The following is a 21,852-nucleotide window of genomic DNA, read 5'->3' as shown; positions in this document are numbered from 1 at the left end:
TGCTTTTTTTTTTGTTTTTTTGTTAATAAACCTATTGTTATACTAGTGTAGTGATAAGTTAGCAAGTAGTTATAAATAATATTTTTTTACCGATATTAACCCTTCGTTACTCGTGCTATACGGCGATTCGTCGTACAATACTACTCAACCTAATAGAGTTGGCGTGAATACGAGTGAGACATTAGAGAAAGCGCGAATAACGGACGGTTAAGAAAAGAATTAATTAATTTTTGAATTTATTGTGTTTTCGTGAATAACAGAATTTATTATATAATTAAAAGAAGCCACTGGAGCTGGTAAGAATTATTTTTTAAGTCCATGTATATATATATATATATATATATATATATATATATATATATAAATATATATATATATATATATATATATTAGGGTGTTTCAAAATAAACATTTCTTTTTTTTTTTAATTTTATGGTCTTAAAAGTTAGTCTTAGGTATTAGAAAAATCCTCCCAAAAAAGTAGCTTGAAAGCTCAATCCTACTAAGAGCTCAACCAATATTAATTTTCTCATTTAAATTACGTGTAAAAAATTTTTTTTATTGTTTTTTGTATATAAAAGTATTTAAAAATTTTTTTTTCGAAAATCAAAGTACGTGGTCTTGTAGTAAATTAAATTCTCTACAAAAAAGCCCATAAGTGTTTTCTTCGTACAACTAACATAAAAAAAGTTATGAAGCTTGAAACAATAGTGAATTGAAAAACTTAATGTAAAGATAATTTCCGGATTTTATTACGTGTACATGTTTATATGGTGAATCTATATGTTATGTATAATCAGTAAGGTGTTTTAAAAAGATTTCTGAAATCTTACTTATTTTCCGTATTAATTTCGAAAGAAAAATATTTTTTTTAAGAATTAAAAGTTTTTTTCTTTCTGTATTTTTTAAATTAAAGAAAAAGTTCTGTTTTGAATGTAAGGAAAATTTTTACCATGTATTACAAAAAAAATGATAGATAACATTAGTTCAAATGAAAAAACCTAAATTTCTTTAAAAAAACTGTTTAATATAATGGAAACATGAAGTTATATTATTTAATATAGTTTAATAGTTTTTTATACCTAAGACTAACTTTTGAGACCATAAGAAAAAAATTTTTTTTTTCTTAAACACTCTAATATACATATATATATATATATTAGTTTGGATGGAATACAACCGAGATTGTCAATAAGTGAAAACAAATTAATAAAGATCAATTTTTTTAAATGACACTGGTTCTTTAATGATATTTTTTAAATTTTTTTATAAACAAACACGTGCGTTTAAAATAAGTTAAATATTCTTTATAATATTAAATTATCTTTGACTATAAACACGTTTAGTCTTACAATTTATTAAGATAATTATCTATTATATAGACTAGTTACACTTGGACTTGCTATTACTGTCAGTGTTACTTAGACACATTTATAAACTGTCGTTATAATATATATATATATATATATATATATATATATATATATATATATATATGTGTGTGTATATATATATATATATTTGCCGTGGTGGCGCACCAGTGCCTCGTACAGCCCTTAGTACGAAACGTCGCTGCGACTTTTGCATTAGTACACCGTGGAACATTGTGCGGTTCGCGTGTAAATTTTATTGTACTCTATTCCATTGAGTTATTACATTAGTCTTTGATGACAATTTTTTTTTTTTTATTTATTTTTATTTCTAAATAAATTTTTTTTATTCAAATATTATTAATTATTGATAATCGCACATATCGTTTACTTAAAAGTGTATACAAGACAAAAAAAATCGAGGTCAAATTGATTAGTATCGATAACATAAAATCACAAGTTGTTAAACCACGGTGCGTCATCGGTTGCAGAGCACGTGGTTTCACTTAAACTCATTACTATTAAAGTGCTAGATTTTTCTGGAGGTTAATGTACTGCTATTTTTTTCTTCTTTTTGTTAATGAATCTATTGCTACTAGTGTAGTGATAAGTAAGCAAGTAGTTATAAATAACATTTTTTTTATCGATATTAATTAAATAATTAAGTAATTTTTTTTTATTTATCGTGTTTTTGTGATTAACAAAATTTATTATATAATAAAAAGAAGCCACTGGAGCTGGTAAGAATTATTTTTTAAGTCTGCATATATTAGTTTGGGTGGAAATCAAACGACATTGTCAATAAGTGAAAACAAATTAATAAAGATCTATTTTATTAAAAGATACTTTGGTTCTTTAATGGTATTTTTAAAATTTTTATATAAACAAACACGTGCGTTCAAGATAAGTTATTTCCTTTACAATAAAAATACTCTTATCGTGATAACAACTTGAAACAGAAGTTAATAAAAAAAATTCCATTGAGTTTTAAATTATTTTCATAAATTTGAATATCAAATTAAATTTATTTAAAAACATAATTATAATTATCATTTTTATTTATTTCATTAATATTAAACATGTGTTTTTTATATAACTATTAATCACGATCACAACAGGACGTATCGCGGTTACACTGGTGATAATACTGAGCAACGACGTTATTGAATATCGTAATAAATTTCATTCATACTGATTGGTATATAATTTTGAATTCTCGCTTGTTTATTTTTGTTAAAAAAAAAATTAAATAAATGGAGGTCAAAGTCTGTCTTGATATTACGACTCAAGTTGAAGTCGAACAATAACAAATAAACAACACGCAAAGGATCACAAATAATGGATTTGCAGTCTCATTACATGTGTTAAATAAAAATAAAAGTCAACAAAAAAAGTTATTAAATAAATACTTCAATCTCATTACTCATTAGTAATTTTAAATTATATTTATTTTAATAATTATGTAGTAATTATGAACTCTGACCTCCATTGGAAGTTCCCCAAAGCCGAAGAACGTCCGAAACGAACGCGTCTTCCCTCTTTGTTATTTTTATTCACGTCGATGTTTGTCGGAAACATGCTATTTGATTAATAAAATTCAATCTACGTATTATATTGACTATTTTAAAAATGTATTAACCGTGAAACTATTATAAGAATTCTTAGTCGTTAGTTTAGATTTATTAAATAAGTCAAACATAAAATTATTATAATTGTACATAAATATAAATTTTATCGATGACAAAATAAATTATAAAGTGAAATTTAAATTCTTCAATTTAAAATTTGGAGCGGTTTTAAATTTTGTCAATCTAACTTGGGTCAACGACGAGGGTCATATTCATCCAGAAAATCGTATCCTATTTAATGATCTCGATCACCCTGAAATTCTCACGGAAATACTTGCATCGGTATTTAACAAAGAAAAAACTACTTATAGTATGATTTTTTTTCATTATTATATATAATAGTTATAGAATTTGTTTTTGTTTTTTGGTAATACGGTGAATGAATGTAAGGGATTATAGACACGTCATCTTTCAAACAATGTATATATAATTCCAAGCAGGTTGTAACAATGAGTCATTTTTAATAATACATCTACTTAACTGACTTGCCCGCATATAACATATTCAATAATTCTGATAACTGGACAAGTTTACTATATATATTTATATTTATATAACTCGGTATATATATATATGTAAATATATACATGACTAAACTGAGCAACCGTTTTTCGTTCGTTAAATTGTCAACCTCAACGGCTGTACAAACGACAGATATTCTTGTATATAAAAAAAATAACTCTACTGACATAAACAAAAGAAAAATAAATAACAGCTAGGCACATACTGATAAACTATAAATATATTGTGAGAATTATAAACGTCATTACACATTTATAAATTATTTTAAATATGAAATTATTGTATTTTCATATGTCGTTCTCATAAACAAACTGTTAAATTATTTATTTAAAAAACAAATTAATTTTTAGTGTTTATCGCTAGGAATCGTTGTAATACACATTGTTTAGGCTTGGTAGGAGTTTATTATAATTTTTAAATTATAATAGTTTGACGAAAATGGCATGAAAATATTAAAAGTTTAATCGATAAAATAATTTTTTTTTTCTTATCTCACTAAAAACTTTTACTTACACGCACATATAGATACTATAGGGTATCATTTTTAAAATTATAAATAATAAAAATAAGTTTCAAATACTTGAAAAAGTTCAGACCTGCTGAAGATTTAATTTTATAAAATAATAAATTAAATCTTTTATATTATCGCGCTATTGCTATATTTAGCTATTGCATTTCCGAATGTGCCCATAATTCTGATCTTATAAAATTTTAATTCTACATTGATATTAATAGATCTACTCCGATTTATGTAGACATACATAAAATTAAATCTTACTAAAATATCTGATTCATATCTGATCCCCGCAAATCTAAATTATTTTTCCCGGGCAAAAATATTTGAGGAAATCAATACCTTAATAATTTTTAAAATGACTTGTTTACTTTATTCGGCTCTTCTGTAATATTTACAAGAATAATATATGACTTCCAACTAATTATAGCAACGACAGTATATACTCTGAATAATAATTGTCTCTGTAGATTTGCTGTTGCTCATAATTGTTTTATTTATCAATTTTCCACTTTAACTTTCTTGCCACCATAAAAAGAAATTTCATAAATTTTTTAAATGTATATAGTGACTTAATTCTTATTAACATATAAATTATTATTATATTTCAACATCTTTGTTTTAATATAACGACAAGAAAAAGTACACATATCCTACTGGTGTATTACTGAAAGGGAGATAAGAACTTACATAAAGGAAAATGTAGAACAGAAAATATCGAAATACTCATACTTGTTAATGATATTGATAAATAATAATGATAATAATAACTATCAATCTAACTCAATATTATAATGGCGTATGCACATTGTCTTTATCATGGGCTATCATTAATTTCAAATTTTTATGACCTGAACTAAGATATAATAATTAATTTAAATTACTATGCTTCAATTTTTCTATTGATATAACTTTTATCAAAGTATGAATATATATTACCCAAATTATGTATTGGATAAAAATACCGGTACAAGACAGAATTTATCGAGTGCATATATACAGTAGATGGGCAACGTTTTTATTGTTTTTTTTTTTTTTTTTAATTTTGTTTTGTTTATAATTTGTAAAAGTTCATCAGACGCCGGCGCTTAAGCTTGAGTGCAACAGCAAGCACTTTTATATTCGCGCCACACCGTTAAGTTCCTCCGTACGCACGGCTGCTTGTCAAGCCCACACACGCCACTTTCCCTTTTTAAAATCGATTCTCGCGACGCCGTGAGCGCCTGACGACGCGACACCAAACAACTATAGACTTTACTTCCTTTTTCTGTCTGGCCTCTATAAATTTTTTTTTTTTTTAATTTATTATTATTTTTTTATTTTCTCACATACATTTACTAATAGCCAATAGTATTTATAAAAATTTTTATTATTTTTAAATTTTTATTTTGATAGAAAGATTTTAGAAAATAATTGTTTGATTTAAAAATAAAATGAAAAAAATTAAAAAAAAAATTTTTTTTAATATGTGTATGTAGTGGGATAGCTAAAAAAAACTTCAGACAAAATCAGTATTATCAATGGTTGTGCATCAGTGCCTATACCTTTTCTATATCCTCCTGAACCCTCTGATGGGCACTCAATATTACCATCAAAAATTTGTATAGGTACACGAAACAAAGAACCTCTTGCCATATGCATACTATTGGTTCACTTTGTACCCCCTCCCCTCTATCTTTCTCTTTTCAGAATAAGAATATCTCACTCTCTCCCTCGATATCTTCCATTAGTTGTAAAACTTTTTTGTTGTCTTTTTACACAAATTTTGAAAATAATAGTTTTATTTTATTAATTTAGAAATAATTTATGAAATTATATCAACTTATAAACTTGTAATCAGATAATTAACTTTTTTTAATAATTAGAGGAAACCAAGATAAAAAAATATTATGGTTTAGTTAACCACGATTTTTAAACTTCCCGCTATGAAAATCGACGGCTTTCAAAAAGTTCTGTAAGTTATTGTTTTCACTCCGACTTTCAAAAAACAAAGTTTCATCAGATACACAGTAAAAGATATTGTGTTAAAATGAACATAATCTGTGTGTTAAAAACGGTCCACACAAAATTTCTGTTCAAATTTCAACACCAAATTCGAATAAGACGAGAAATAAATTCAATTCTAGAAATCAATATAAAATTCGTCAATTGCCGCAAGAACCATCACAATCGGTTAACTTGCTCACGATATATCGTTTGAGAAAGAAATGGTAAAAAACGTTTTTTGATGAATATTTTTTAAAACAATGAACCAATTGATTCCAAAATCCAATCCGCTCTACAAAACGATGAACCGCGTCGATAGTGAGAAGAACTATCTTAATCCGTCAATTCATTCGAGCGAAACGAAAAATAACGTTCAAAAATAAAAATTCACCTTATTTATCCTGGATAGCACATAATATAATTGATTAAATTTAGGAAATTTCGTGAACAAAACTCGAAAGACCTTGAAAAACCTGGATCATTGAAAAATATTTTTAACACAGAATTTAAAATCGGCTGCATTGCCTAGGTTGTTTAGCTTGCCTGATTTTTTATAAAAATTTTAACTGAGGATTTTTAATGAAAAACAATTTTTTTTCGTCTTCATAACAGTGTCCATTTTGCCCCGAGTTTCTCTATGTTTTAAATTTTTACAAAAAAAAAATCTTAGTAAGGGAATCCTCGATTAAGGAGCTAACTAAAGTTTCTATTAATTTTAATATTTCCTATATATACATATATATGAATTGTAATAAAAAATATGATGGCGTTATTAAAAAATAAAATAAAGTTAAAAAAAATCTATAAAAAATTAATTATTTTTTCGTTTATTTTTAATGTAATAGATAATTAAAGTGACTCAATTACAATTTATTTAATGAAATAAAACGAACAAATTATCATTTGTTAGATTAAACACATAATGAAATTTTAATCACATCCTCTAATATTGAATACGATAATGATTACAAATGTATTAATGGCTTTTTTATTTAAGATAACTCATTATTGACTGTTATCTAATAAAGATTATTCTAATCATCGTTGAATCACATGAATAAAATTTATTTAAAAAAAAAAATTAGCAAAATTAAAAAAAAAAGTCTAGTATACGACCGTGACAGAATTACTGAATTGTTACGCAGCAAGTTTAAAAAATCGATTCGTACAAAAGTAAAAGTATTCTCCCGTAGCCTTATCTAGTATGGCCTGAAAATCGCTACTACCCTTCTTATTTATTTTTTGTCCGCCTTTTCTTCCATCTTCTTTTCATTCATTCACATCACTGTTAGAGAATAAAGTGAATAAAAGCTTCTTCTAAAACACATTTTCGATGCCACTATTCACAATATTTTAATTCCAATTTTTTTTTTTTTTTTTTTTTTTCAAAAATTATAGAGTTAATAATTCATAGTTAATTATTAAAGTTTTAGATAAATATATATTTATTTATAATTTTTTTTATTTGTAGTCAAAAAAAGAATCTATAAAAAAATTTATTATATGCCTTCACGCCTTAATAAAAAATTATTTTTATTATCGATGCAAGTATCATGGGTACTCCAATTAGTCATCCGGCGACAAAATAACCGTAATAGAATTATTTTTGTAATAAAGCGAACGCAGAAAAAAAACCTATACCAAAATAACCGTAATATTTTTACATTTAAAAAAGAGAGTAAAACAAAATTAACAGAATATTTAGAATTATCAATTGATATAAATTAAAAAAAAAAGCACATTATACAAATTAAATTCATAAAAATTTTTAAATTGTGATAATTTAAAGTTTAAATGTGTCATCATATTTACAAGAGCTTTCGTTATTTATAATTTATTTAATTAAATTAATTTAATTTACATTGTGAAATTGCAATTATCCTTAATAAATTCACGATATTTTCAATTAAATTAATTTTTTATATTTTGATGCCATCCATTTTCACCTCGATTTTATTAACTCGCATTTCTTTTTAATTTTATTTATTTATTTTTGTTATTTTGTGATAATTATTTCTAGTTAATGTTAATTCAATTTTTTTAATCAATATTCAACTAATAGCAACAACAAAAAAATTGCTAAAATAATTAATTGGCAATCATGTGCATTTCTAACTTTAAAGATATATTTATATATATATATATATATATATATATATATATATATATATATATATATATATATATATATATCTCACAGCTAAAGTAATTTTTAAGTTCTAACGTTTTTTTTTTAACCTTTTGATGATCTTTAACTTCTTCTTCAAATGCAATGATAAAAAACATAGTTTTTTACATAGAAAAAAAAAAAGTAAAAATACATTAATTTATTATTAAATGGAAGTTTTCGCGCCAAATAATTTTGAATAAATTTAATTTTAAGATAATAAAATATTTATAAAAAAATAAATCAAATCTATTCTTAATATTATAAATAATCAATTAATTTTTTCTTTTTATTTTCCTCTTAATTAGTAGCGGCTCTGGGGCTAAAGTTCTAATCAGCAATCTGCCAGCTCACGCTAGATTTGAGGACGTCGAGCTTCTGTTCTCGACATACGGACAGGTGCAAAACGTTGAGAAAGTACCATCTCGTGATCCAAATACGCAAACCTTACTCCTCAGCTATGAGACTCAAGAGTTAGCACAGCAGTGAGTTTATTTACTAAGTTATATACTTTTATTACAACTAATTTATAAACATTTTCAAATTCAATAATCAATTTAGTATCTCTAGAAAATTTTTGAATTTATATGAAAAAATACTAGTAATTGCCCCGCCTTTTTGAACTGGGGCCGTAACTTTAATTTTTTCTTATTATGAAAACGATTTTTTTTTTCAAACTTAAAAATATCAAACAAATAAAAAAAATTTACCAATTTTTCAATAAATTTTTCTAACTTATTACTTACCCATATAAGTAAAATTTGTATAAAAAAATATTTATTAGTTTTTACGAATTACGATGTAGAAAAAGAGTCTCTTCTTCATTTGTACAGATAACATGACACAGCTTATTATTTTTTGAGAGTAAAAGAAGAACACTATCAATAGTATATCGAAAATAGAAAATATATGAAAAGAAACCCTCTTCAGAATTTATTAAATCCTATGATATAGATTTATGTGAATGCATTTAGTTGTTTTTATATTAAGCGCAGCCGCAAAAAATAAGTATATGTGAATGTATTTAGTAGTTTTCATAATAATCGCATGCATTAGACAATAGCTCCCACTTTTTAAATATGTCCAATGACTTTCAACTATTAAAACTTTATTGCTGAATTTGATTAATTAATAAAAAAAAATTGGGACACCCATTGAAAAAAAAGGCTAACGTAATTATAATTTTGCTAAGATATAGATTTAAAAAAGAATACTTACACTTGTTTTAAATTAGCTGTTTAAGAGCTTTTTCATTGATTCATTTTAAGAATCTTTTTTTTTTCTAACTTTGTTTTAATTAATTAATTAAATTTTAATACGGTTATGAAGTTGAAAGTCATTTAGTATTTTCAAAAGTGGGGGGGGGGGGGGGGTACTGTCTGAGAATGTCCTTATCGAAACTCAATTTATTATCTTGTCATGAAGATTTTACTGTAATTTATCAAATTACGCTTAACTTTAAATTAATAATAACTGTAAATAATTTTTTTAAAAAACCTATATCCTAGTGAAATTATAATTACCCTGTTCTTTTTTTATCTACTGCTTGAATTTTTTTGAAAATAGCGCGAAAACTTAATAGAAATTTTAATACTTTTGTAAATTTAAAACAATATTAGTAAAAAGATGTTGATAATAAAATATATACTAAAACTATTTTTAGAGCAAACATAAAAAACGACTTCTCATTTCTTGATATAAATTTTTCTAGTTTATTTTATTTAGATTATTAAAGTATAAGAAAATAAATTTATCTATCGTCGAATGAACTATTGATAAATTTAAATAAATAATGAAACGTTTAAAAATAAAAAAATAAATAATTATTATTAAATTTAGGGCTGTGAATCAGTTGAATGGCTATGAGTACGACGGAAATCCGATAAAAGTGGAAATGTCGAGCGCGGAAAGCCGACGAAGAGCACGTAGCCAGCGTAGTGGTGTAGCTTTCTCTGGTCTACCAGGTTCCGGTCGTCAAACAGATTTCCCACTGCGTATTTTGGTGCAGTCTGATATGGTTGGTGCTATAATCGGACGCCAAGGTTCCACTATACGTCAAATTACACAGATGACACGTGCTAGAGTTGATGTTCATCGCAAAGATAATGTTGGATCTTTGGAAAAAGCAATTACTATCTACGGTAACCCTGAAAATTGTACAAATGCTTGTAAAAAAATATTGGAAGTTATGCAACAAGAAGCTAATAATACCAACAAAGGGTATGTAATTATAATAATTAATTTTAATTTTTTTTTATAATTAAAATAATAATTTATTATTACAGAGAAATTACATTGAAAATCCTTGCACACAATAATTTGATTGGTCGTATTATTGGCAAAGGGGGTAATACAATAAAAAGAATAATGATGGATACTGACACAAAGATAACTGTTAGTAGCATAAATGACATCAATAGCTTTAACTTGGAGCGTATTATCACGGTCAAGGGTACTATTGACAACATGAGCAAGGCCGAGTCAATGATCTCCAGTAAACTTCGTCAAAGCTATGAAAATGATCTTCAAGCAATGGCTGTAATTATCTCAAATATTATTATTATCTATATTATTAAGAGAATAAGGAAAATTTGGTTCCCGGCATACCTATATGATAGGATTGGTTAATGTTATTAAATTTGGTATCGTTAGAAAGGTCTTGACTTGAATTTGCGCCTTTTCATAATTTAAACTCTTTTTTTATTTCCAAGTACTGACATAAATCGATTTGTCTATCTCATTCGAATTACATTTCAATTACACGGGAAACAGACGATCGTATTTATTTTCTTTAAATAAATTAATATTTTAATTATTCAGTCACTAAATATGACTGAATGTCACTGAGTATATAGCTTTATTATTTATCTCGCATTACTTATTTCAAAACGACAGATTTTTATACTCTCTTTTGGTTTTAGGAAGCTTTTCAAAGCCAAAAATGTGTGCATAGAAAAAAAAGGATTCATTGAAAACAAAAATTTATTTAAAACTAGAAAAAATTACTTGGCGCAAGAAATTATTTTTTGCCCAAAAAAATCTTTTCTCGCCCCAAGAAAATTTTTGTATTTAAATCATAATGCATAAAATTTCTTGGTGCAAGTAAAAATTTTTTGCAGCAAAAAATCCTTTTTTTCCTTTTTTTTTTTTTTATAAATTTAGTAGAGATATTTGAGAAGTCACGTAGTGACTGCAGGTTGCTCGTTATTATTCAGATAATTACTTATATAATAAAATTAATTAATTAATTATTATATTTTTTTTTCTTCAACAGCCCCAGAGCATGATGTTCCCAGGTCTTCATCCTATGGCGATGATGTCTACAGCTGGTATGGGTTATAGCTCACGTGGACCAGGGCTTTATGGTTCTGGACCTGCACCGTATCCTTATCAAGGAAGTCTACCACCTCAGCAAGGAGTACCAGCCAGTGAAGCTCAAGAAACAACTTTCTTGTATATTCCTAATAATAGCGTAGGAGCAATTATCGGTACCAAAGGATCACACATCAGGAATATAATTAGATTTTCTGGTGCAAGTGTTAAAATTGCTCCTTTAGAACAGGAAAAGCCTGCTGATCAACAAACTGAACGAAAAGTCACTATTGTCGGTTCACCAGAGTCTCAATGGAAAGTTAGTATTTTTTTTTTTTTAATTATTTTTTTAAATTACACGCCAACAGAAGTGATACTGAAAATAACCGCTAGATGTCAGTAGTTCTTATCAAGTTCAGTATACGTTAATGCGATAGTCTAAAATGTATATATCTGTAAGATGTTATTGGCTATGTGTACAAGGTAAGAGACTAGTCCTTACGGGTAAGTTGGTTCGAATCCCGGTAACAGTATAAATAACAACTTTTAATTTTTCATGTTTATAAATTTATAAAAACATTACTAACAATCAAATCCTGCCGGTTTGGGGTGATGGCGATTATACAGGCATTACCTTGATACGTGCAGGTAAATAAAAAGAAGAGTTTCCTGTGGTTAGTTCGTAATCAACATTTACAATTTAACCCCCGTACCTCTCCAACAATTTTTTTTTTTTTTAAATTTAATTTAATAATTTAAATATATTGTTTTTTAGTTAAAATAAACAAATCACTGTGATGTAAAAAAACTTGTTTTTTTTTTTAATTTCAGGCTCAGTATTTGATTTTTGAAAAAATGCGCGAAGAAGGTTTTGTAGCAGGAACTGAAGACGTGAGGTTGACAATTGAAATATTGGTACCAAGTGCCCAAGTTGGCCGTATTATTGGAAAAGGTGGTCAAAACGTCAGAGAACTACAACGAGTTACTGGAAGTGTGATTAAACTTTCAGAACAACAAACAACACCGGCAGCAGCTGATGAAGAAACCACCGTTCACATTATCGGACCATTTTTCTCAGTTCAGGTAAAAAGAAAAAATAAAATAATTGAAATGAAATAAAACACACGCAATTATAAATATTAGCTTAATAATAATTATTGATTTATTTTTAGTCGGCCCAACGAAGAATTAGAGCAATGGTCCTCCAATCAGTTGTTCCAGGAAGCGGACCGACTGGAACTGGCGTACGCGCTGGTCGTGGAAGTAGCCAGGAAGGCGGTGTCCGTACCCGAAGAGATGGAAGTGCAACATCTCAGCAAGGTAGCTCAGCATCTCAGCCTCAACAACAACAGCAGCAGCAACCTACGCAACAACAGTCTCAGCAACAATCGCAGACATCTTCGCCACAAAGCTCTTCACCATTAAGTCAACAGCAACAGCCACAACAAAATCAGTAACGTTGATCAAGTTACAACAGATGGCCAACCAACGTCACATTAAATTACGCTTCAATCGGCCTCGTTGGTTTCATAATTCCTCGTAATTAACTCACTTAAACAATTTATTTTAAGTATTAATAAAATCTCAATATTACGATAATTAATTGGTTATCATGCCGTGAGTTTGATTAATTTTCGGAATTTTATTCTAAAATAAATCGTGTTTGTTATCAAACTCACGTGCTAAATGTTTTTTTTTCTTTATTAATATTATTATTATTATTTTTTTTTTTTAATTGATTTTTTATTGATCTTAGATGATCATAATGTGTAAATGTTTTACAACACATGGCTCTGGTAGTCATTAATCCTAGATACAATAATCGTAAATTTGAGATTATATCAATGCAATTGTTTAGTAAGTGAGTGTAGGCGTGAATTAAATCGTATCAATATTATTATGTAATTTATAAGATCGTTTATTATTCAAGTAATTGTGCGATAAATTTGTCAAAATAATGACAAAAAGAAAAAAAAATAATAATAATGATATTCACGTCGCCGATGAAACGTTGAAAATGATGGAAAACACACACAACCTTATTACCTCATTCATTACGATTAAAGATTTAATAAGATAGAGCAGAGTGAAATGAGAAATAATAAACCAACTAATTAAAGTCTACCTAATATTAAAGTTATAATAATAATATTAATAATAATAATAATGTTATACAAAGAAGTTAATTAACGATTACACAATTATGTTACTACTAATATTTGCTACCACTATTATTATTATTATTACTTTTACCAATTCTGGTAATCCAGATAAAATCGTTTGTTTTACAATTGTTTATTCTTTTTTTTTTTCTTTTTATACATAACAAAAATAATAAATTAGTTATTGCAGTTTTATTATAATCATTAAAATTCAATAAAAGTTTTGCGCAAACTTAAGAGCTATAATAAATTTAAATAAAAGAACAGATAGAATTACGCAGTTAAGTTGTATAATTTAAAAAATAAAAAAAAAAGACAACATTTTACTATTTAAACGAGCTAAGGAGCTTTTAGGCAACGCCCGATTTGCACCGTAATACCAAAGAAACGTTTATGATTTTTTTCGTATTATTAGTGAAGTAAAAATACGTGTCGCTTGTATGTTACACGTAATGGGCTCAAATATTAAAAATAAACAAAATAAATCGCCTCAAGTTCCATAATAAGAGCCGCTCGGCTAATCTATTAATTTAACAATCGAATAAATTTTTATTCAATATGATTGTTAAATTTATTTTAACAACAGTTGTTTAACGGACTCAGTTTATAAAAGTTTGAGTACAGAAAGTGATCAAGCGATTAATAATAATAATAATAATTAATATTTAAAATAAATAAAAAATATAAATAATTGCAAAGAGACACAAAACATTTTCAGGGATTTTTACTTTACCATGAGTGTAGTATTGTGTGAGTGTGCGTATGTTGACTGATTGATGAATATTAATTAATAAGTTATTGATTAATACGTAAATTCTTGATGGAAGAAAAAAAAAAAAAAAAAAAAAAAAAACAAATAATATCGATACAAGAATAGTGCTTGAGGGTAAAATACCCAAATGAATTATAATTTTAAAAAAATAAATAAATAATTAGTAAATCAAAGAAAAAAATAAATCGTCGTGGGCTATGGGGGTCCTCACTATCTTTTTATTATTTTCACAGTATTTATAATGTGGAAAACAAATACACAATTGTTTCAATGTTATAGATATAACAATCTATGCATGTAACATATAAGAAAACTGCAATCTTATTTTATATGATTGTAAAAAACTTAAAGAATTTTAACACCTGAGATTTTCTTAGATTTGTGATTTGAGGTTTAAAATAAAAAAAAAACCTCAAAAATCACTTACTATCGGACTGACAATTCTGCATCATCATGTCTGAAAGTAATTCCATAAATGTGCAATCATTTCTTTGGAGTATAATTAAAAAAAAAAAAATAATAATTCAATGGTTTTATTGAATAAAATAATTGAATTATTTATTTTTTTTTTTTTTTAATTATTTAATAGTTTCATTCATGATGATTTATTTCTTTATTTATCTACAGTGAAACATATAATTAAAGCCTGTTTAAATAAGAGGACAATGTTTATTTATTTATCGTAATATACTTCGATAAATAAATCTCGCGACATGACAACAATTAATAATTTTTTATTTTCATATTTGTTAATAAAAATTAAAAAATTGTTGTATAATCATAAATTCTCGGTATTTAATAGGCATTTTAGTACAAAAAAAAAAAAAAAAAAAAAAAAAAAAAAAAAAATATGAGTTTAAAAATTAAAGTATAGAGCTGTGTTTGCGTATCATCGATTAAATTTGGAAAGTATGTACGTTCTATTACATTTATCGAATTCGGGGATTATCAAATATAAAATAAATATCGTTTAATAGTTCGAATAAATAATTTTCTGTTGACGATATTTTTTATAAATTCCTCGAAGAATGATAGATAGGTAGGTTTGAGCGGATGATAGAGAACGAAGTTAACGAAAATTTTTTATTTTATTTTATTTTATTATTATTATTTTTTTTTTGTTTCAAATAAAGGTCGTAGGTAAAAGCATAAATTTAAGAGAATAGGAGAGAATTAATTGACAAAGTTAGAGAAGAAAAAATAAATAAAATAAGAGTATAAGTTTATTTTTGATACATTGTTGGAGGAGATCTAAGTACTTTCCTTTATCAATTTTTTTTTTTTTTTGTTACATGTTTTAATAACTAAGAAAATTTTAACGATATTAAGGAATGATAAAGTTGATAATAAGTAAAGAAAAAAAAAGTTAAAATTTTTAATATAATTAATAAAAATAAAAAAAAAATAAATAAATAATTAATATTCGAATATTACGTCGGACAAGGTAATTTCGTGAGTGAGTTAATCAAAGATGAGATAAATAAAAGTAATAGAGATAATTAATGTTGTAGGCAGTTATCTATATTGCGTTACATTGTATGATATATTTAATATATTTTTAAAAAATACGGTGGTGGTCAGGTCGCAGGGAGACCGTATCACCATATTAATTAAATTTGAACGTTTTAATTCACAGTTTTATGTGATAAGAAACATTCTTACAATTTCTTTAAATTAAACACGGCCTCCCTCTTCAACCACTTCTGGATTATTTATCATGCGTAAATATTTATAATAATTAATAGTAACCGTAATTGCAAAAAAAAAAATTTAATTATAAAAAAAAATGAAAAGTGCCAATTAATAAATCATATAAAAGAAATATAGAGTACAAATAATTTATAAATCAGATTATCATGAAACTTAAAAATGGCACTTATTCCTCTATTTCCAGTTATAAATTTGAATCTTAAATAAATAAAGTTACTTCAAATATAATATTATTAACTATTTTAACGGTGACACTATACATTTATCTAACAGAAAAAAAGTATGTCAAGAAAAAAAAATAACCATATTGATAACACTCTTTTACATTTTTATCACACAATATTATAAAAAAAAACTGATTTAATAACACTCACGTTTCCTTCAAAATTTAATTATGAAAAAAAAAAAAAAATTCTTTGAAATAGCTAAATAACTTCTGGATAGTTAATAAACATTCATTATTATATTTAATTTCTTAAATAAATTAAAATAAAAATTAATTTTTAATAATAAAAAAATAATTTTTACAACTTCGTTGCTCGCTCACAATTCTGAAGCTCTACAATTGTGACGGAAAATAATAATTATGAAGACATATGGACCAAATAGCAATTCATTGTCGCGCAAAATATTAAAAAAAAAAAAAAAAACAATATTATTAAATTTAATTATTTAATTACCTGAAATAAAAAACAAATAACGAAAAATAAGTAATAATGAAGAACGAAAAAACTTTAAGTATCAACATCAAAATGAGTTTAAAAATAATTATTTTGACGTTAACATATTCACACCTAACATTAACACATGTTAATTTTAACTCCAGCTCAAGATAACGCTAGGAGTGGTAAGAAAAAGGGAAAAAAGAAAAAAAATTTTTAATTAAAAAGTAAATAAATAGTAAAATTCGAAAATACTAAAACAAAAAATAATAAATGAGAAACTTATTGTATAATGTTGAGCACGTGAGACTCGCTCGTATGCTCGGAGGGTAGAAAAAGAATGTACAAATCAAACAAAGTAAGAGAAAAAAAAAATGCAGAGAAATTATTAATATTAATAATTTTAATAAGAATATTATTAAGTGTGGTTCAGTGTCAGATGAAAAAAAAATAAGTAAAAGGGAGAGAGATATGATAAGTGATAAAGATACCACGGATAAATGTACAAAATCGAGTAATCGCTAAATCTTAAATGTTAGTATCTAAAGTATTTAATCGCGCAAAGATTGTAATTGTGTGTTACTCAAAAAAGATATTAACTGAGACGTACACTAAAAGCTCATTCCATTTATCATTTAAAAAAAAATACATACAACAATAATTACAACTGTAATCGTTGTTTTAATGTTTATTTTTTAATTATTTTAAAATAATTAATGTATGAGCAAACAATAAACTAGATGCTACACAGACAAACTAAATATACCAATAATGCGTAACAGCTACGCGAATCACTAAGAAAAAGAAACCCTGAAAATAACTCATGAGTTATAAATAAGGAAGATAAAAAATTAGTGCACACGTATTTATAACAAAAAAATTAGTCGAGTAATGATAATTTTCCCGCGTATAAAATTACATTATTTCAACGTCATATATTATCTTAACAATGCATTTAATCATTTAAATAATTAAAACTATTAATAAGTGTTTATAAAAAAAAAGTAAAACATCTTCCAAGCATTAAAAAATAAAAATTTAAACCAGAAATGATACATATACTATGTATACATTGATAATATGGAAGTATTTTTAAAAAAATCGATTATCTATAATATTTAAATTAAAATTTTCAGCATTTACCTGTGTTTATAATTATATAATGATAATAATATTAATAATCCAACCGATAATGAATAATTTATTCATAATATTAAATATTAATAAATAATAATAAGCATTAAAAAGAAAAGAAAAGAAAAAAAAAAAAAAAAACAAATTATAATAGTAATTATTATAAAAAATAATGGAAAAAAAAAAAAAAAAAAAAAAAAAATTTAAAAAAAAAAATTAAAAAAAAAAAAAATTTTAATATTTTCACGTTTATGACCAATTATTAAATTTACATCATTATTGTTGTTTATAAAAGGTAAAATGAAAGATAAGATTTAAATGATATATAGTAACGCGTAAAGTTTTTATCAACAGCTGTAAGACAAAAAAAAAACAATTGTCTTGATAGACGGAATATTTTGGGCTTTAGTATTATTAATAAGGTTTGCCATCTATTCTCTTTCTCACACACATGTGAACAAACGAAACGGTCCTTGTTGCACTTACATTAGCAAATGGAAATTTCAAATGAGCCGTTTTCAGGTATAAACTAAAATTTCCAAAGCGGAAGGATTTCATTCGATAAATAATAACTTTACGCATCGAATGACATATTTTATTTCATTTTTTGGACCTTTATCTATGAAAACGGTTCATTTAAAAATCACCTGTTTCATTCTCTTAAGGGGTAGAAAAAAAACAACAAGTAGTATCAGAAGAACATGATAAAACAGAGAAGTAGTACACGGTAAATAAATCGTGGGCCTTATCGTAAACAGTTGGGCATTGTTATATAAATGATTTCAAGTGATAAACACTAATAAGATAATAAATATATCAGTTATTGTATATATATTTAAAATAAGGTGACTTTACTAAGTAAATAGATAATGAAATAGAAAAAAAAAACTTACATGAATAAAAGTTAAGTAATATGTTGCTAAAATCGTAATATATTATCGCATCGTAATATATTATTATTATTATTATTATTAATATTATTATTACTATTATTATTATCTTGTTGCCAATAATGGGCATTATGAAAAAAGCGTGCGGGTATAATAATAATAACTGTTTATTTACACAAAGATATATTCTCCGTAAAAAACAAATCATAACTCTATAAATATATATATATACATAGTCAATATTACATACAATAAATAATTAATAACTTTTGCACATAAAAAGCTATGCAATCATTGTTGAATAAATGCGTGCTTTCTTAAATTTCGTCTTAAAAATTGAATTATTGAAATTCAAGGAGTTGAAAAAGAAAATTAAAATAAAATGCAAGCTTAATACTAAATCCCAAAATAATTTGGTTCGTGATTAAAGTTAAGCACAGAATATAAATTAATTCAGTAATGAGTGGCGTGATTTGTAATGTATTAATTGAGAACAATAATCTCAAGTAGTTGCATTGAAAAAATAATAATAATAATAATTATTCAACATTTGCCGTAACAAGGTATTTAAACTTAACTTATTGTAACGCGTCCACTACCTCATCAATTATAATACAATTTTATATATTATATTAAATTTATTTAAAATAATTACTGTGGACCATTATTTTATTGATATTAATATAACTTAAAATAGTTGTTGCAGGTTTTTCTTTATTTTTTTGTGTAAAAAAAAATAATCAAAAAGTTACAAAAAAAAAAAAAAAAAAGAATTATTAACTAAATGTTTCATATTTTTGTTCCACAGATTTTCCAATACCGCGTATATAATTATATATTTCAATTTGTTAATCATTCTTATTAATTGCGTTTAAATAATTATTAATTATATATTAACACTCTTGTTCCGTTTATTAATTGTTCTCATTATTACTTTATATTATTTTCTAAATATCCTTTGTTTACCTATTTTTTTTTTTTTTTTTTTTTTTTTACCATCAATTCGTTGTAAGAAAAAGCTAATTGAATGTTCATTCCGAAAATGTAATTTTTAAAATGTTATGCCAAGAAAAAAAAAGCATTAAACGTTATAATAGTAATTAACTATAAAATAACATCGATTAATTATTCATTTTTCACTCGTTACACAATAAAACAATAAGAAAAAAAATAGTATAAATAATTTAATACTTGATAGATGATCGATGCGAAATCACTCAAATAGGGTAAAAAAAATATTTATTAACAATCGTACATGTATCGTATGAACCCTTGGAAACTTATACTAAAATATTTTTTTTTACGTGGGAAATTTATAATTTGTATATTATGCTCGACTTATAACAAATTCGTGTATATAAATGTATACAAAACAAAACAATAATAATGATTTATTGATTTTAAGACAAAAAGAAAACTAAGCATATAAACGAAAAAAAATAAGTTAATTATTAATTAATATTAATAATTATCATTATGAAATTCATTTTTGCTTGAGATAAATAATGCAATGTGAATAAGTACGAAATACAGCATTTCCGTAGCTGTTCAAGTAATGATATTTTACTGCTAAACGGTGGTTGCATGCATATACAAACAGAATGAAGAGAAATTAATTAAATATAAAATACTGAATAAAGAAACATTCGGCACCAATGCCGTAAAATATGTGGAAGTATCATGCGTTTATTGTTGATTGTAATTTTTTTTTTTTTTTTTTTTTTTTTTTTTTTTTTGAGAAGGTAAGCATTGTCAATGGAGACAACTTCCTGGCTTGCATTCATTCCGCACATACTATAGTTTTTTTTTTTTTAATTAATTAATTTTTACTTTATTTTGGGATCACCCCGGCTTCGGAAAAAATATTATTTACGTAAATATCAATTACAATTATTAATTATAGTATTTAATTAATTAAATTAAGAAACAAGAAAATAAGGAATGAATAAAAATTTTCAGCGGTCTCGTAATTACGATAAAAATTTTTATAATTATTTTTCAATTCCTCTTGTCTAATTAATGCTACTCTACTATGTTAAAAACTCTACCCTAATCGTTACATCTATCGATTATTACCACAATATTATTTTTTCTATAGTTTTTTATTGAGTAACAAAAAATTAAAAAATTCTAAAAAAAAATGAAAAATTAAAAAAAAAAAAATTCTAAAAAAAAAATAAAATATTTAATTATTAATTTAATTGGGGGCAGTACAAAGTGTGATGATTTACAGGGAGAAAATAAAATATATACGTAAATTAAGAAAATGATTATTTTGTGGTAAGAAAAGGGATTACGGAGTGTTTTTTTTTTTTTTTTTTTTGTTAATTTATCAATTAATATTATTTTATAATATTTATCATTACTCAAGTTATTAATGAATTGGCGTATTTAAATTTTCTTTTAAAATTTTATTTAAAAAAAAAAAACGTACAGCACTTTTAAAAAATTACATTTACGTCTAAAAATTATTGCATATTTACAGCTAATCATTAAGTACAGAAAAACATAGGAATAACATAAAAATAAAAACATAGGCAATAAGGATTTATACAATAGCAGATGGCTTCACTCCAGATGTCAAAATAACGAATTCTTTTTTTTTTTTATTTTATTTATTTAACAAAAAAAAAAAGATATTTGTAACTAACTGAATTTCGAAAAATTGATATTTATAAATTTATAATTGTATAAAAAAAATTAGAAAAAAATGTACCTAGGTTTATCTTCTGGAGTGATAGCTTCTGCTACTTGAAATCATGAAAAAAACATTTTGTTTTTTCATAGGATACGTGAACGTGAGGAATTGCCCATTTATCTTATGATAATAAAAAATTAAATAAAAAAAAAAAAAAAAAAAATACAAAACAAAAGCGTGATTTTGATAAAAGTTTATGTATGTGTGTGTGTGTGTGCGACGAATTAAAAATCTACTGAATTAAGCTCTATAACTATAATATGAAAGTCATCATTGTACAGCTTAAAAGATAATAATAAATTTTAAATTATATATAATATCGTAA

General features: G+C 24.9%; 1 protein-coding gene across 2 annotated transcripts in view; it reads left to right on the top strand.

Annotated features, from left to right (window-relative positions):
- The window catches only part of LOC103574406 (insulin-like growth factor 2 mRNA-binding protein 2), a 90,420-nt gene extending 75,711 nt beyond the window's left edge, over positions 1-14,709 (top strand). For both annotated transcript variants that reach the window (XM_014440781.2, XM_008553851.3), the window contains 6 exons: positions 8,496-8,672; positions 10,027-10,407; positions 10,473-10,725; positions 11,462-11,818; positions 12,331-12,582; positions 12,672-14,709. In XM_014440781.2, the coding sequence (XP_014296267.1) occupies positions 8,496-8,672; positions 10,027-10,407; positions 10,473-10,725; positions 11,462-11,818; positions 12,331-12,582; positions 12,672-12,956 (1,705 nt within the window). In that variant the 3' untranslated portion in view covers positions 12,957-14,709. The remainder of the gene's footprint in view (positions 1-8,495; positions 8,673-10,026; positions 10,408-10,472; positions 10,726-11,461; positions 11,819-12,330; positions 12,583-12,671) is intronic.
- Positions 14,710-21,852: the final 7,143 nt, after the last annotated feature.

This window comes from Microplitis demolitor, chromosome 1, assembly GCF_026212275.2.
Source record: "Microplitis demolitor isolate Queensland-Clemson2020A chromosome 1, iyMicDemo2.1a, whole genome shotgun sequence".
Taxonomy (NCBI): Eukaryota; Metazoa; Arthropoda; class Insecta; order Hymenoptera; family Braconidae; genus Microplitis; species Microplitis demolitor.
Note: the sequence above shows the minus strand (reverse complement) of the source record. Positions and strands in the feature narration are given on the sequence as shown.